We start from the raw sequence: 17,953 nt of genomic DNA, 5'->3' as shown, positions 1-17,953 counted from the left end.
TGCATGCACTGTTGTGTTCCCACCAGAAATCTAAAGAACGAGAGCGACATCGATGTTTGCCACTCCGGACAGAAGATAGAAGCCAAGACTACATCCATGTACTCAATCACATTCTGTTGATTGTTGCTAAATGCGTATAGCAGACCTACAAGGATGACATGCATCGTACAAGTTGTTTTCTAATAACGATCAAACTCGTTCTACGTCACAACAGACAGAATCACAATAAACCCTCTAGCTCACGCTCGCTCCACAACCGACACCATTTGTTCACATCCAGATACAATCACATTATATCATAGTGTACACAAGGACAATAGATACACAAGTATGGCATTCCATTAGAAAAGGCATTGACCAAATTAATTGTTCGCAACCAAGCTCAGCTCAGAGATGTCTCTGCTGCGTAAAATTCCACAATGGACAAATACCCAACAATCCGAAAGCATTCTGGTTCTGATCAGTAATTGCTCTGAGATCGTCCTGATTAACGATCTGAGTTGTCGTGCATGTTGGCTTGCAGTCGGACAAACGTGTGGCGTCACGAGTGGTGGAGAGTGATACAACAGGAGGCAAAGAGGCAGAATGAGAAGCCGAGATTGCAGACATTGGACAGAATGACTGCGATACAATTTGGTGTTGAAATAATGTGGGTAGCCCAGGGGCACTGATTTGATTGGTAACAGGCAGCGTTTCTACTGGTATTTTCTCTACTGTCGTTGCCATGGAATCAGTTGGATAAAACAGTGTTCGTTGCCTTCGTTTAGTGTGCAAACCATTCTCTACCCTTGATCCGACCACAGGAGGAGTCACCGGCTTCGGTGTGGCTGGACTCAGTTGTTCTCTGCACGTCAACGAATCAGTTGCGGTAACAGCAACAGCACACTCCTGTGTGTCAGTACATTGCACTTGTGGCACGAATCGATGCTGCTGCGATGACTCTTTGCTTTGTTTCTGAGGAGTGTAATGATGGAAGTGCAGCGGCTTTACCAATGGCGAGGGCACTCCACTCTGTTGTTTGATCTCATTGTGTAAGTGCTCAATGTGCTGTTGAGGGCTCGACAACCGCGCAGTTGAAACACCCTGCAGAGGGAGAATGTGCAGTGCCTTGACAGGGAAAGTCGTGCCGGTGCCACTCTTGCTCACGGGTGACACAATTGATGGTGACATCACTTTAGTTACAGTCGTGGCAAGTACATTTTCTTGATCGGTTGTTTGACGCTGCTTCTCTATCAGCGTCTCGTACGCTTCACTATCTTGTGCCAGCAGTTCTCTGATGGCATTCAACTGGGCTGTGACGTCGACTACATTGGATGGTAAACTCCCTTTAGGAGCGATCGGTTTTGGTCCTGAACTCGATCGATTAGCAACAGTTTGAGATGTACGATAGTGCTTGTTGTCGGGTAACACAGTCTCAGATGCAGGACTGAATGTTGCGGTGGGAAGAACAGTAAACGGTTGACGAACGGTGGCTGTGGATGTCCGTGTGTGTATGGCATCAGACACACACTGGAGGCTAGTTTTAGTGGTAGAATTACTCGTTTTCACCGGAATTTCAGTTTGAAAAACTGGAACTATAGTGGGTTTGCTCGTTTTCATCGGAATGTCGGCTCGAAACACTGGAACTGTAGGAACTGTTGCCCTCCCCTGTAACTGATTTGATGACGAAAGAAAGGAAAGCAAAATTGGTTTCGTCGTCTGTCTCTCCAGCTCTCGCTTCTGCTGTGTTTCGTTGTTGTAGTTGATTGCAGCAGTCGGTAGGAAGATAGTGGGTGCCCCGGCTGCTTGATGTAAACAATTGTTCGACAAGGGAACAAGAAGAGACTGACCAGACGGCAATACAGATGTCTGCATGACTGTGAGTATAGTCCGCCTATTGGCCGCGGTCGAGTCGCCGGATTTCATCTGTGTTGTTCCGACTTGAGTCGAGGCTGCCGCCACCGATGTTGCAAAATTCGTCGAAGTTGACAGAATCGGTTGGCCAGATTTGAGCTGCATGAGAGCGGACGCCATTTGTAGTTCAGTGCTGTCGCCTGCTTCCGTCGATAGACACGATTCCGATTGACTGGAGCCACTCAAATGGGCGGAATTTTGACTGCCACCCAGCATATCAGCCGACTCTGATTTTGGCACTACAACACAAAACAAACAAATAAAACAACCAACCGTCATGGTCATATGGAAACTCAATAAATAATTATCTAAATCCAATTTCTGGCCACTACAGAGTTCCTCACACTGTCAGACTATATTTGAGTAACAATGCAAAGTAGGCCAGTTTAATAGTGAGACTGAAATTCGACGATAGATGTTATCTTGTTGTCTCGTCCACAATCTCTCCTAACGTAGACATACAGTGGATGCAACTATGCAGCAACTACGTTGCTACAAACAGTCAGACTACTCTAGATCCAATTTCACTAGCCTTCTGACCTTAAACAATAGTTCAGCTATTAACAGTACAAAGCAGAGTAACGAAAATTGATCAACAAGATCATGTAAAACGAATCATTTTAGTCACTAAAGTCGAGTGGGTGGGTAGAATGGGATCAACGGTCACATTGTAACTCTGACCTTGACCGGTTTACAGTTCCAGGTACTTTGGTTAGTAACCACATTTGGTTACAGTACAACCTCAATTACAAGATGTTTTTGGCGGAAGCCAAATTGTCCGAATAATCAAAATGTCCAATTGAAATGATGTGGTGACGACCTCAGGCTCCATCAGACATTGACAGTCAGTTACCTGACAAATGCCTAGCAATATTGGTAATTAGGCCATGCAAAATCAATAATTACTTGTTGATCATCAGAATTCTTAAATAAATTGGGATAGACGGAGGACTTCTATTTCTATATTTTAATTTTTATTGATGTGAGTATGTCTGCTATGGTTGGTTTACGCCATCAAACTTGCTACACTGCAACAAAGGACCATGATCTGAATGGAGGACATGAAACGTGAACAATAAACGAGTAATGGTCTGCACTCTTAGTTGCATCAGTGGTATTGTGGTGTCAACAAATTCTGTATCCAAGTGTCACTACTTGTGTAGTAAGGACCTGCCACACACGTTCGCACAGTGAACAGTATGCATACAGTACATACTATTAAATTTCAAACCCAGAAATAGAAAGTAATAAATTCGTGGGGCAGGCCCAAAAATTAGAACGGATGGTGACGATCAACAAGAATTAATTTTGTATCAACAAGTTCACAGAATAAGTCGTTTATGGACTTCTTTCTATTGTGCAACTGTCAGCAACACTCTTTCTCTTAGAAACAGGTTGATAGCTAATGGTTTCAATAACAGAAATGATATTATACTGGACATGTGTAAAAGGAACGTGCTTTATGGGCAGACAAAAGTTTGTCCAGATTATCAAAAGGCCAGATAGTATTCAAGATAGTACTGTGTCAACACACCCTTGCTCACATGCTCGGCAATTTTCCAAACCTATTTGGAGCATTCTTCGAGTTCTTTGATGCCGATCACTTGTTGAGTTCGTGGCTGACGAAATTTCGAAATTTTGTCAAGCAATCACTCAGGTATACTGTTTTGCTCCCACAATGTACTGTTCCATGAGTTCTGCTATGCTGACACTCTAATGGGCCACCCTGTGACAAAGAAGCCATCCGTGAAGCTCAAAAGCCTCACACTTCAACGAACTAGTGGCTACTGTTTTCTTCTAGTACAAACGCATCCTCCCAATAATCTCCCACCTTCTAATAACTGCGCAGTCCGAGGCTCATTTCAATTAAGAGACGCTCACCTGCTCATAAGTGCACATGCTGTGCATGCGCAGTAACAGTTGAAACGACAGAAGAAGTTCAACTTGACAAATGGATGTATACGAGATGCAGAAGTGGTACAAGCATGCTAACTATGAACAACATTCGCTTTTCTCCCGTTACTTATAGTTAGGGTTGCAGTCCAACTGTCATCAACCACAGTATTGTTTGGGGCATGTGCCTTTGGCATTTGTAGAGATTTCTGAGTCTAAAGCACAGGTACTGAAAAAATATACACAAAACATTCTTGTTTACAATTTAGATGACCTCAATTTCCAAATAGCTCTAATTTCACAAGAATCAGGTAAAACCTACAGCATTCATGATTGTCAGTCACGAGCGTATTCATTTGGGAACTTCGTAGCAACAGATAGTGGAAAGACCCGCTAGCGTGTTCGATTGGGTACATTTCCTTTTCTGGATAAAATAAACAGTTTCCCAAATCTTCCGGAAAGAGATAGACTGGAAAGGTATCTACGCTCTTTGATTGGTAACTTTTCTGTTTCAGTAAGGATAGAAAAGCACATAGACACGTAAAACTTGCGTCTCTCCTTGCTTTGACCTTCAAATTAACACGCTTGCTTACCCTAGCATTTCCAGGCAAGTACGCATATTCTGGATTGCTGGCGGTGAAGTTTCAAAGAATGGCAGCTGATGTCTCACGTTCAGCAGAAATTAAAACTCCTGAAGAGTTAGTAGACATTCTAACAGGTGAAAAAGTAGAAGAAACAGCTATGACAAAGAACACGTATACCTGGGGTGATTCTGACACAAAGGCACTGATTCTCATAGATGGCAAATTTGCCAAAAAAATTAGAAATCCTTTCAAAAAGAAGATATGGAAGTCAATTGCAGCTAGAATGCGTATTGTCATTGTTTGTGTTCTCTAGTCAATAAATTTACTGCTTTATGTATTTGAAAGGATCCTACGCATGCACATACAGCTCTGTTACTGCTTCATCACCACTCTGTCTCATTTCGGGAAAGGTTGTCTTCGATTGGTAAGCGTACCCTGTCTCTTTCCACTCTATTTTCCAGAAAATGATAGTCCCAAACGAATACACCCATGCACTGCGTGTTTTGTCTGTCAACACTGAGCGTACAAAACATGACAGTTGGGCAGCATTCAACAGTAAACAGTTCTAGCTATAACCCTGATACTGTATCAATATACTGGAATATCCACTTACGAGGTATTGCTTCGAATCCGTCTAGAAGAGTGTGTTTCTTGCTGTACGACCGTTTCCTTGCAGGCGTCTTACTGGTGGTGGGAAGTCGCTCAGCAGCAACTATAGTATACATACAATGTTAAATTATAGAGTTGTGATGTTCTACATCTTGCCTCTCACCGTACTGCTGAGCTGCCGTGTCCAATTGTGTTCCGACCCATTGGTATGCAGGTTTCATGCCGTAGCGAAGAGGTAGCCGAACCTTCTTGATCAAGTCCAGACTTGATAAGATGTTGGCGATGTCGTAGAGACGACGCACCTTAGCTAGACATCATCACAATTTGAGTGTTTAACAGTAATTTAGTGCTACAGATGTGTATCCAAGACAAAGACACGATACATTCCACAACATTGGTGAGATTAATGAAAGTCATTGACAGACCGCAATCAATAACAAAAGTGCACTTGCTAACTTGGTGTAAATGTGTTGGATCACAGGATGTCATGACAGACATCATCAGTTGCTATCAGCTACCCACATTCCGGGTTCTTCGATCCTATATACACTAAGCATGCGAGACTAGGGTCTGAAAATACACAAAATTTTGGATTGCAGCAACCCTATAATGGGCAAAGAAGATACTACATTTTTCAAGCATACACACACACACACACACACACACACACACACACACACACACACACACACACACACTACAGGGACAACGGTCTCTAAAGCTATCCAGCATTTACTGCAACAAATTTCTTTTAGTCTTTGGTGGTATAATGCTAAACTGATTTCGTAAAGACTAGCCATCTGTAATGTTGACAATGTTATGTGGGAGTATGTGTGATTTGTTTGCCCACTGTTAGTGGGTAATATATATATATATATATATATATATATATATATATATATATATATATATATATATGTTTCTATATTTTTAAAAACTAACCCAAAACCAACCCAAACCCCCCACTCTACAAAAAGTCTAGAACGTCATCAGAGCAATCTACAGACAATCTCTCTAGAATTATCTTTGCATTATACAACCAGAGGTTAATAGAAAGCCGTTGGTGGAAATAGGACGGGGCCTGGCTCATTGTGAGGTGACTGTGGAATGTTGTTCTTCTGCAGATTGATTTTAAAATCTGGAGACTAGACGGCAACCACAAGCCCAGACTTTCAACAACTAGTGGATAAAACACACCTCCATTCTAACTAACAATGTCTTTATATGAGCTGACTTTCTCTCTTTCTCCAGCTTTTGCCGCAACCACTGCTTGACAAGCTGCCTTTATCATATATGTTGGTTATATATATTAGTGCAAACAGCATGTTATGCAGGTGCAGCAGCAGAAGCTGGGAAAGATGAGAAAGTCTTACGGCATCAAACGATGGTACCAGCAACAGGAAGCATATTTGAACCACTTGTTGTTGAGTCTCTTGGTCTGTGGACGCCAAACAGTTTACGCACATTGAAAAGGATAGAACGCAAGGAATCAGTTCACAATGGACAAACTTTTAGTTGAACAATTACTAGTTTGCATGAACAACTGGCAGTAGCTTTATGGTTGCTTAATTCTAGACTGATTCTAGAGAGACTGGCATTGTCCTGTAAGGATGCGCTTTGAAAGAATACAATATTGAATTATATATATATATATATATATATATATATATATGTGTGTGTGTGTGTGTGTGTGTGTGTGTGTGTGTGTGTGTGTGTGTGTGTGTGTGTGTGTGTGTGTGTGTATAGCTAACATTATTTCAAACAATCAAAATACGTCTTATCACACACAGTGTCTATGATTAGATGCATACTAATGCCTGGTTCACAATATGACGCTGACGCTCAGCTAACTTGAAAGACACCGCCTCGACGTCGGTGGCATCATTTGATGTTGACGCTGATGCTGCAATAAAATTCATTTCTATTGTTGACGTCAACATTGACTTTGGCATCAATATTGTGAACCAAGCTTTAGTTTTGCTCCAATAAGATTGGCAATTCTGTGTTTGAGGGACAAGATCAAAGCCACATTGTCAGCTCAAATTGGTAGACTCTGTGTAGAGCGAAGCGTATCTCGAGCTCATTCACTAACTCATTTTGAAAAGACAGTGAGTTCATGTGCTATCTATTTGACACGTACTGTAAATAAACAAATAAATGTTCGTAAGGCTGCAATGAAAAAATTGTCTGATTGGGGTAACATGCAGAGGAAAAAGACGGGCAGGCAGGCGGGGCGGCGTTTTTATTTTTATTTTTTTAATTATTATCAATCATCATCTTTGGAGAAAGTGTCTGTCATCGCAGTTTGCACGCTGCATGAGTACATGAGTACATCGTCCACTCGATCATCAAATCCAACTTCCTGCAACACCTCACAAAGACTAGTTGCCAGACGCACAGAAAGAATCTTTGCCATCTCTGAAATCGCGTGCCCCTCGGACACGGATATGAACAGAGCAACAGTAGACATCTTATTTCTCAGCATGTGCATGTGCAAAAACAGCGGACGTCCAAACACGGCACGCTGAGTACATCATCCACTTGATCACTGAATCCAACTTCCTGCAAGACTACAGTCGCCAGACACACAAAGAATCTCGCCATCTCTCAAAACACTTGCCCCCTTCGAACGGGTATGCTCAAGCCAACAGAAAACATTTAAATAAAAAACTCAGAGGCACTTGAGCTCCAAACACGGGCGGGCGGGTTACCCCATCAGACAATTTTTCGGTGCGGCTTAATGTATTTAATTTCATAAATTGCAAAGAATTTATTTACTTATTTAGTTGCTTACTAACGTTTGTAGTTCAAATATCCATCAATACTTGGTTTTATTGATTTATGGTCATGCTACCAAGCGCACAAGAATAAAGTCCATTTAACTCATTGGACTAGTCACTATGTAAGCAACGTCCCAAAACTCACTAACACAACAAGCAGCAATAGCAGGACTAACAGGACTGCTTGAAAATGAAATAAATCCATCAAGATATTCCTGTTTGGAAATGTAATGATGTGCATGAGTGTAGTACAGTGTAGTTGTTGTACACGTAGCAGTGTGTTGCTGGTATTGTACTGTAGTTAGTAGTTGTACAATACAATATTGTTGCTGGTACTGTAGTTAGTAGCTACATCAATCAAGTCGTTACGTCCGTAAAAATAATATAATAAATTAACACTAATAATAATATTGATGCTTACTTTTCCATGTAGCAGACTCTGGACTCATATTTCCGATCAGAATGAGTGCAGCCACGTCAAGTCCTACGATTCTTGTCTTGGTAACAGAACGAAAAATATAGTCACACGAATAAGTACAGTGCACCACACAAAATGACTCACATCAGACACAAAGAACAACATGAGAAACCGTTGAGTAAGACAGCCAAGTGATCGATCACGACGCTCAAACAAATTCAAAACTAAAGAAAATTTTTTTAGTTAATTTAATGTCTAATAAATTAATTAATGGCTGTATCACGACGTTTACGAGTCTCCTTTATATTAGACTCCTTGCCCGATTCCTCAGCCTCTGAATCAGACCCTGTGGCTACATTACCCGATCTTCTGTCCGGCAACTGTATAAACAGGCAATATAATTTAATTCTATTAGACAGAAACTTAACAATGAAATAATATTTATTTAGTTTTAAATATTTAAAATTTATTTTATAAAGTTAGTTACACACACACACACACACACACACACACACACACACACACACACACACACACACACACACACACACACACATGCACGCATCTACTGTCTATTCCTTGTAAGTGTGAACTCGTAAGTGAGTAATGAAGTAGAGGTCACACCAGGTGTGCTCATTGGAGCACTAACAGCTGCTCCAGTTGCACCATGCTACACTAATTATCTTAAATGGTTCCAGTTGCTGATCCGTTGGTCTTACAAGATAATTGGATAATAACCATTGCTCCACCCGTTTGTCTTTGATATGCAAAAGTATTATTTTTCCGTTTCGTTTGTAGGAAGGGCTTAGATAATTTGATAAACAGAAATGCCAGACCTAGCGGTTTCTAATGATACTGAGATCATCATGAAAGTCCAAAAAACAGCAGAGATATTGATGATTTTCAAAGTTCACACTTATGGGGAACAGACAGTAGTTTTGTATTTTAATAGCATTTATTACAAAAATTAAAGTAAATACTAAAAATAAAATTTAAAACAACTATAAAAATTAAAATTAAATACAATTTGTTTAAAATTTTAATTTTTACTATTTATTTTAGTTTGTTTTTAATGTTTATTTTAATAATTATTTAATATTTATTTTAATATTTATTTTAATATTAATTTTTAATGATTAGTTTTAATATTAATATTTAACGTTTACTTGATATACTTATTAATATTAACTTTTAGTATTTAGTTCTAATATTAATTTGTAACGTTTATTTTAGATACTTATTAATATTAATGTATAGTAATATTGGAAACTGCCATGAAGACATGGAACCTCTTGATGTCTTACTCTGTGAATGTTTGCTCGTATTTTCTCAACTGACACCTCCTCACTTCGTTGCAAATCTATTTTAGGCATAAGTCCCTTTTGAAGAGCATGAGCCTGTATATGAAGTGATAAGAATAATTACTGACTAAAATGATTAATTAAATTAATTTCAATACTTTTAGCTTAGTCACTGTTGCTGGTAACTGGGAACGTCCTTTCCATAGATATTGATTCTTTGCCTCTCGCTTGGCTATTTCTAGACTCTCAAGTACATTGATGATATCGTAAACACGCCTTCTCTCCACACCTACAATACAACATGTGTAATGTCACCATGTGTGTGTGTGTGTGTGTGTGTGTGTGTGTGTGTGTGTGGTGTGTGGGGTACATTTGTCAGCCACCTCCTCGTAACGTGTTCATTAACATTGCTAGGAGCTGACTTGGTCCTTACATTCCATGTGTTCTAGTAACCAGGGTGTGACTGCTATTTTCCCCTTTGGTCTTGCAAGCTAAGGCGGTGGTATTTATGCACAAGAGAGAATGACAGAAAGTTCAGTATGTGTGTGTGTGTGTGTGTGTGTGTGTGGTATGTGTGTATTGTGTTGTGTATGTGTTATGTGTGTGTGTGTGTGTGTGTTGTGTGTGTGTGTGTGTGTGTGTGTGTGTGTTGTGTGTGTGTGTGTGTGTGTGTGTGTGTGTGTGTGTCAACTGTGTGTAAACATTGTTTACATGTCTCTCTGCCTTCATCATAATCTCATTACTACATACCTAATTGTTTAGCTGCCGAATCCAGAAGAATCTTCTTCCCGACGTTCTCCTCCTTGTCGAAGATATCCAAGAACCTATAAAGGGGGAAACCCCGTATTAACCAATTACCCGCCCAATTTGCTGTAACATTATCCACCTTGAACACAATCTGGCCAGAGATTTATCCTTACGACTATACTCTGGTCGTTTAATTCTTTCCGTCATCTCCACTGCCTTCTTGTTCTCATCATCAAATCCTCTTTCCTTCTCCACTTGATCATCAAACACAAGCTCTTTTCTTCTCTTTGCTTCACGATCACGAAGTGCCGGACTGATCGCCGACAGCAGCACCTTCAGATTAGTCGTCGGCGTAAGCGGATCCTCTTCTTCAGGCGGTTTGCGCGATTTTGTCGGAGTCACGTGACTAGACTGACCTTGCTCCTGCGCGTCTGCGAGCAGTCCAGCAGCATGTAGACCTATACTAAAATTTTCTTCGTCGTCGTCTCTTTGCGCTATCCACTTCACGGGTATTTTTTGGCGCTTTGCTGGGCTGCTAGACGTCACCACGTTCAAGTTTGAATGAGAAGCGTCGCCAAATGGTGTACGACGTCGACGGTCGTCCACTCGAAAGTCTAGATCGACACGATCACACTCATCTCTACCAACGTAAGTTCTTTTCTTGGATCTTGTCAAGTGAATTGGTGACTTTTCGTCGGTCGATCTGGCCAGCTCCATCCAGTGACAACTGACTAGTTGGGTTTTTATCGTCAGAGCTGAAAGATGGTGATCTGTGTGGTTACGAGGGACCGGATCGCCTCAGAGCGGTCAGTGCGTGAAGCAATGAAATCACGCGGGGAAGTAGGGTTGAATGAATTTCGCGCGCTAGCACCCGGATTTCCAAGTAGCCAATCCACGTGCTGCACTTAATTAATAAAGTCACGTGCAACACGTTGAAATCAATTCTGTGTTAGAATGCGCGAGCGTTGAGAACTCGTGTTTTGCTTCATATCAATATCAAAATGCCCACGCTTACATCAGGTAGGTTTTATACACTTTTTCGCAATACATCCAAGATTTTTGGAATGTAGAGCCTCTTACGAGGAATGACCTGTCTGACAAAGTTTTCTATTTTTTCTTTCTCTGAAGGTCCTTTCGAAGAGCTCTTTTACCTTATCGGCTCCGTCGTTGGTAACAAGCAGGAAGACCTCTTCTACGACTTAGAAATAGCTCTGAGAAGACACCGACCAGACTTCACAGCTTTGTTGGTAAATCCGGTAGGTTTGCAATTTCACCACAAATTTTATAATTTATATCAATTTTAATTTTGTATAAAAATATTCTGCTGTGATATTTAACGACCGCAGCGGGGCAATCGAAATTTTTGTTGTTGTTTATTAATTATTAGTTAATTAATAGTGCGTTGATGTTTATATATTATTATATATCTATTATATATTTATTATATATTTATTATATATTTATTATATATTTATTATATATTTATTGTATATTTATTATATATTTATTATATATTTATTATATATGTATTATATATTTATTATATATTTATTATATATTTATTATATATCTATTATATATTTATTATATATGTATTATATATTTATTATATATTTATTATATATTTATTATATATTTATTATATATGTATTATATATTTATTATATATTTATTATATATGTATTATATATTTATTATATATTTATTATATATTTATTATATATTTATTATATATGTATTATATATTTATTATATATTTATTATATATGTATTATATATTTATTATATATTTATTATATATTTATTATATATTTATTATATATTTATTATATATTTATTATATATGTATTATATATTTATTATATATTTATTGTATATTTATTGTATATTTATTATATATTTATTATATATTTATTATATATTTATTATATATTTATTATATATTTATTATATATTTATTATATATTTATTATATATTTATTATATATTTATTATATATTTATTATATATTTATTATATTTATTATATATTTATTATATATGTATTATATATTTATTATATATTTATTATATATTTATTATATATTTATTATATATTTATTATATATGTATTATATATTTATTATATATTTATTGTATATTTATTGTATATTTATTGTATATTTATTATATATTTATTATATATTTATTATATATTTATTATATATTTATTATATATTTATTATATATTTATTATATATTTATTGTATATTTATTGTATATTTATTATATATTTATTATATATGTATTATATATTTATTATATATTTATTATATATTTATATATTTATTATATATTTATATATTTATTATATATTTATTATATATTTATTATATATCTATTATATATTTATTATATATTTATTATATATTTATATATTTATTATATATTTATTATATATTTATTATATATCTATTATATATTTATTATATATTTATTATATATTTATTATATATTTATTGTATATTTATTATATATTTATTATATATTTATTATATATTTATTATATATTTATTATATATTTATTGTATATTTATTGTATATTTATTATATATTTATTATATATTTATTATATATTTATTATATATTTATTATATATTTATTATATATTTATTATATATTTATTATATATTTATTATATATTTATTATATATTTATTGTATATTTATTGTATATTTATTATATATTTATTATATATGTATTATATATTTATTATATATTTATTATATATTTATATATTTATTATATATTTATATATTTATTATATATTTATTATATATTTATTATATATCTATTATATATTTATTATATATTTATTATATATGTATTATATATTTATTATATATTTATATATTTATTATATATTTATTATATATTTATTATATATTTATTATATATTTATTATATATTTATTGTATATTTATTATATATTTATTATATATTTATTATATATGTATTATATATTTATTATATATTTATTATATATTTATTATATATCTATTATATATTTATTATATATGTATTATATATTTATTATATATTTATTATATATTTATTATATATGTATTATATATTTATTATATATTTATTATATATGTATTATATATTTATTATATATTTATTATATATTTATTATATATTTATTATATATGTATTATATATTTATTATATATTTATTATATATGTATTATATATTTATTATATATTTATTATATATTTATTATATATTTATTATATATTTATTATATATGTATTATATATTTATTATATATTTATTGTATATTTATTGTATATTTATTATATATTTATTATATATTTATTATATATTTATTATATATTTATTATATATTTATTATATATTTATTATATATTTATTATATATTTATTATATATTTATTATATATTTATTATATATTTATTATATTTATTATATATTTATTATATATGTATTATATATTTATTATATATTTATTATATATTTATTATATATTTATTATATATTTATTATATATGTATTATATATTTATTATATATTTATTGTATATTTATTGTATATTTATTGTATATTTATTATATATTTATTATATATTTATTATATATTTATTATATATTTATTATATATTTATTATATATTTATTATATATTTATTATATATTTATTGTATATTTATTGTATATTTATTATATATTTATTATATATGTATTATATATTTATTATATATTTATTATATATTTATATATTTATTATATATTTATATATTTATTATATATTTATTATATATTTATTATATATCTATTATATATTTATTATATATTTATTATATATTTATATATTTATTATATATTTATTATATATTTATTATATATCTATTATATATTTATTATATATTTATTATATATCTATTATATATTTATTATATATTTATTATATATTTATTATATATTTATTGTATATTTATTATATATTTATTATATATTTATTATATATTTATTATATATTTATTATATATTTATTGTATATTTATTGTATATTTATTATATATTTATTATATATTTATTATATATTTATTATATATTTATTATATATTTATTATATATTTATTATATATTTATTATATATTTATTATATATTTATTGTATATTTATTGTATATTTATTATATATTTATTATATATGTATTATATATTTATTATATATTTATTATATATTTATATATTTATTATATATTTATATATTTATTATATATTTATTATATATTTATTATATATCTATTATATATTTATTATATATTTATTATATATTTATATATTTATTATATATTTATTATATATTTATTATATATCTATTATATATTTATTATATATTTATTATATATTTATTATATATTTATTGTATATTTATTGTATATTTATTATATATTTATTATATATTTATTATATATTTATTATATATTTATTATATATTTATTATATATTTATTATATATTTATTATATATTTATTATATATTTATTATATATTTATTGTATATTTATTGTATATTTATTATATATTTATTATATATGTATTATATATTTATTATATATTTATTATATATTTATATATTTATTATATATTTATATATTTATTATATATTTATTATATATTTATTATATATCTATTATATATTTATTATATATTTATTATATATTTATATATTTATTATATATTTATTATATATTTATTATATATCTATTATATATTTATTATATATTTATTATATATGTATTATATATTTATTATATATTTATTATATATTTATTATATATTTATTATATATTTATTGTATATTTATTATATATTTATTATATATTTATTATATATTTATTATATATTTATTGTATATTTATTATATATTTATTGTATATTTATTATATATTTATTATATATTTATTATATATTTATTATATATTTATTATATATTTATTATATATTTATTATATATTTATTATATATTTATATATTTATATATTTATTATATATTTATTATATATTTATTATTTCTTTATTAATAGTGTATTGCTGTTCAATTGATTTGTTTCCAGTTCCGTGTACTTTGGGGTAACCATATTTTGATCTGAACACGTACACGTCCTTGGTCTCGTGCCCGGCAATTTGTCTGAATTTGTTTTGTGTGTTTTTCGAGTTCTGTGATACTGGCCACTTGTTGCGTTTGTGGCTGTCTAAACCATTTTGTCAAGCACTAAAGTATCATATCTTGCTTACCGTTATGCTGACATTCAAATGGCCCACCCTGCAACAACGAAACTACCTGTGAAGCTCTCGAGCCTTGCACTTCAATTGACTGGTGGGCAATTTGGTTCCAAAAACCGCAGACAATGCAAATTCTAGCATTACAGAGTTGTTTCTAAAGCAATGAAATCATAACCACGTTGAGTATTTCATATATGGTTACTCTACTACCAAAATGTGGCACCCAGTGGACCGCTTTAACAATTGGAAACTGGACAATTGATATTTCTGGTTCCATACGTGATAGCAAAATAGTTATTATGCAGTGTTCTAGCCAGGTTTATGGCAAAGCGTAACAGGGAGGCCAAGTTTGGTTGTGTGGCCTTTCTGCAGTTTGGGATGTGTTTTCCTAATTACTTTCCCTTCCTTGCATCTCGGTTGTGGTTGGCAAAACTTGTAATGTTATATTTTGCTCCTGTAACTCTGATTAAGAGGAAAGTAGAACTACCAAGACCAGCAATTATGTAGTCATCCGTAGCCAGCTGCTCCTCCTCCATCTGCTTCGTCTGAAGGCAAGTCTTTGATGTTTTGTTGCTCTTGTTATCTCACTGCATTCTGTGAGGTAAGAAGGTGTCGACTTGTTCATCAAAATGCACACAACAGCTTGTGCCGTGCATGCTATAATGCTAAACTTTTATGGTTCTTGACATTGGTCATACTTGACGAAGTGATCCACGTTTACATGTAGGCACTTCATCCCTATAGAAACATAGTGGCATAGATGGATGGCACAGATGGATGGCACAGATGGATGGCATAGTGGCCACTGTCAAGGCTTAGCCGAGGCTGAAGACTTAGTAGCCTTAGCTGAAGGAGTAGCCGCCCAGGCTGAAGGTGTAGCGGGCTGCCTTAGGATGCCTGGCTATAAGTCTGTTATGTCTGTATGTTTTGCATTGCATCTTGCCATTTGATGATGCAGACAAGTTAAGTGTGCTATGTTATGGAATTAGTAGTCATTTGAAAATTAATGACAGTTGCTCCATACAATTTTATATAGATTTTTCAAGTAGCGCGATTGAAAGCAAAATGGCATCTAAAAAATTAGATTTTATTGCGACAAGTTGATTGCTTATTCAGAAGGTTCATAGCTATGGAAGCATGGGTGAAAACAGCTACAGTTACTAATAAGAATATTTTATGATTTTAAGTGACACCAGTAACACTGGATTCCATTAATGTGTTGTTTTGTCAGCCAAAGAATTCCACTCATTGGGAGCAAGTCAAGAAGTCAGTCAGTGAAGGTCTGCAGCTTCCAGGAGAAGCTCATCGTCGCAGACTGCCAGCTGCGTTTGTCGAAGAGGCATTGCTGCTTAGCGATTTGGTGAAACTCAACGAGCTCTCAGCTGTTGAACTTCTTCTCCAGGGTGAGGAATGGCAGCCACGACATCCTGGCCTGTCTCGTGGTCTAGTTGCAGTTTTGTTGTATCACGAGGAAAGGAAGTGCTTAGTCTACTCCCTTCGCTCTCTTATTCAAGCAAGAGAGGGAGCATCTTGGACACTGGGACTTACCGATGAAATGAATCGACTCATCACAGACTTCACAGATGATCTCCTTCAGTCAGGACTAACAGAAAAAATTCTTTCTCTTCTCATGTCTGTCTGTGTTGAAACAGAACTGAATGCTCTTGAAGAAGGTCGAGGAGTTGGTGGTTCGAAGCACAGACAACAACTTATTACTGTAATCACCGAACAGAGGCATGCATTGGCTGACTGTCTGTTTTGTTGGACATGTCAAAATCCACTGCCAAAAGCGGACGTGTTTGCAATACTTAAGGTCTTGAAAGGATTGACTCGTAATGAATTGTTGATCAAAGATGGGACCGTAGATCCTGTTTATCTGAGTCTCTTGATGACAATTTTGTACTCGTTGAACGTGGAGCCCCTGAGTGATGTGGATGCTAACGACATGGAAACGTTTTATGACTCACGTCCAATGTTCTGTGATAATACCTGGATTGAAGAGTTTCATGAACAGTTGTTGGGAAATGGATCATTCAGGTGTAAAGAGATGGCAGCCGTTGTGATGTTGGCCTGGTCTCTGGTTATCAATGTAGCGGGAAGACGACAAAATATGACAAGTTAGTGTTAATTGCATTATTGTATGTGTGTGTGCACGCGCGTGTGTGTGTGTGTGTGTGTGTGTGTGTGTGTGTGTGTGTGTGTGTGTGTGTGTGTGTGTGTGTGTGTGTGTGTGTGTTTGGTCACATCTGATATTTGCTAGTTGGCATTACATTATTATGCTTTGTTATTGGGAAAACTTTTATCGCATTCTTACAGTGACCAACAGTGGTGAACGAGTGTTTTATTGCTACTGTTTGTTGCATACTCTCTCTCTCTCTTTGTGGGATTAGAGGGTACATAGCGAGAGTTTGGGTCAATGAGCGTATGTCTGCTGCTGCAT

The 17,953-nt window shown here is 33.1% G+C and overlaps 3 protein-coding genes across 3 annotated transcripts in view; 1 reads left to right on the top strand and 2 right to left on the bottom strand.

Moving 5' to 3' along the window:
- Positions 1 to 192: 192 nt before the first annotated feature.
- On the bottom strand, positions 193 to 8,444 carry LOC134186327 (mucin-2-like). The gene is made up of 5 exons (XM_062654256.1): positions 8,322 to 8,444; positions 8,181 to 8,256; positions 5,143 to 5,286; positions 4,984 to 5,082; positions 193 to 2,132 (listed from the first exon to the last, which is right to left on the bottom strand). Exons 1-5 carry the CDS (start codon positions 8,340 to 8,342, stop codon positions 388 to 390), a joined length of 2,085 nt encoding a protein of 694 aa, XP_062510240.1. The 5' UTR covers positions 8,343 to 8,444; the 3' UTR covers positions 193 to 387.
- Positions 8,441 to 10,677, bottom strand: LOC134186517 (transcription factor E2F7-like). The gene is made up of 6 exons (XM_062654504.1): positions 10,642 to 10,677; positions 10,365 to 10,558; positions 10,229 to 10,302; positions 9,637 to 9,767; positions 9,482 to 9,574; positions 8,441 to 8,557 (listed from the first exon to the last, which is right to left on the bottom strand). Exons 1-6 carry the CDS (start codon positions 10,675 to 10,677, stop codon positions 8,441 to 8,443), a joined length of 645 nt encoding a protein of 214 aa, XP_062510488.1.
- An 18-nt stretch (positions 10,678 to 10,695) lies between these two features.
- The window catches only part of LOC134186516 (nuclear pore complex protein Nup205-like), a 26,184-nt gene continuing 18,926 nt past the window's right edge, over positions 10,696 to 17,953 (top strand). The window contains exons 1-3 of the mRNA XM_062654502.1: positions 10,696 to 10,873; positions 11,354 to 11,481; positions 16,745 to 17,630. Of these exons, the coding sequence (XP_062510486.1) occupies positions 10,804 to 10,873; positions 11,354 to 11,481; positions 16,745 to 17,630 (1,084 nt within the window). The 5' untranslated portion in view covers positions 10,696 to 10,803. The remainder of the gene's footprint in view (positions 10,874 to 11,353; positions 11,482 to 16,744; positions 17,631 to 17,953) is intronic.

This window comes from Corticium candelabrum, chromosome 11 (genome assembly GCF_963422355.1).
Source record: "Corticium candelabrum chromosome 11, ooCorCand1.1, whole genome shotgun sequence".
NCBI lineage: Eukaryota > Metazoa > Porifera > Homoscleromorpha > Homosclerophorida > Plakinidae > Corticium > Corticium candelabrum.
The sequence above is the reverse complement of the archived record's forward strand: the minus strand, read 5'-3'. Positions and strand labels throughout refer to the sequence as shown.

Bases quoted from the DNA above. Each gene is read 5' to 3' on its own strand.
- LOC134186327 (XM_062654256.1), bottom strand. From the start codon at position 8,342: ATGTTGTTCTTTGTGTCTGAT. The intron at 5,287-8,180 runs GTAAGCATCAAT...GATGATGTCTAG, and splicing joins AGAGTCTGCTACATGGAAAA to CTAAGGTGCGTCGTCTCTAC. The intron at 2,133-4,983 runs GTAAGTGGATAT...TTTGTGTTGTAG, and splicing joins CGGATTCGAAGCAATACCTC to TGCCAAAATCAGAGTCGGCT.
- LOC134186517 (XM_062654504.1), bottom strand. From the start codon at position 10,677: ATGCTGCTGGACTGCTCGCAGACGCGCAGGAGCAAG. The intron at 10,559-10,641 runs GTCAGTCTAGTC...ACTAATCTGAAG, and splicing joins CGCAGACGCGCAGGAGCAAG to GTGCTGCTGTCGGCGATCAG. The intron at 9,768-10,228 runs GTATGTAGTAAT...GTTGTATTGTAG, and splicing joins TTCGGCAGCTAAACAATTAG to GTGTGGAGAGAAGGCGTGTT.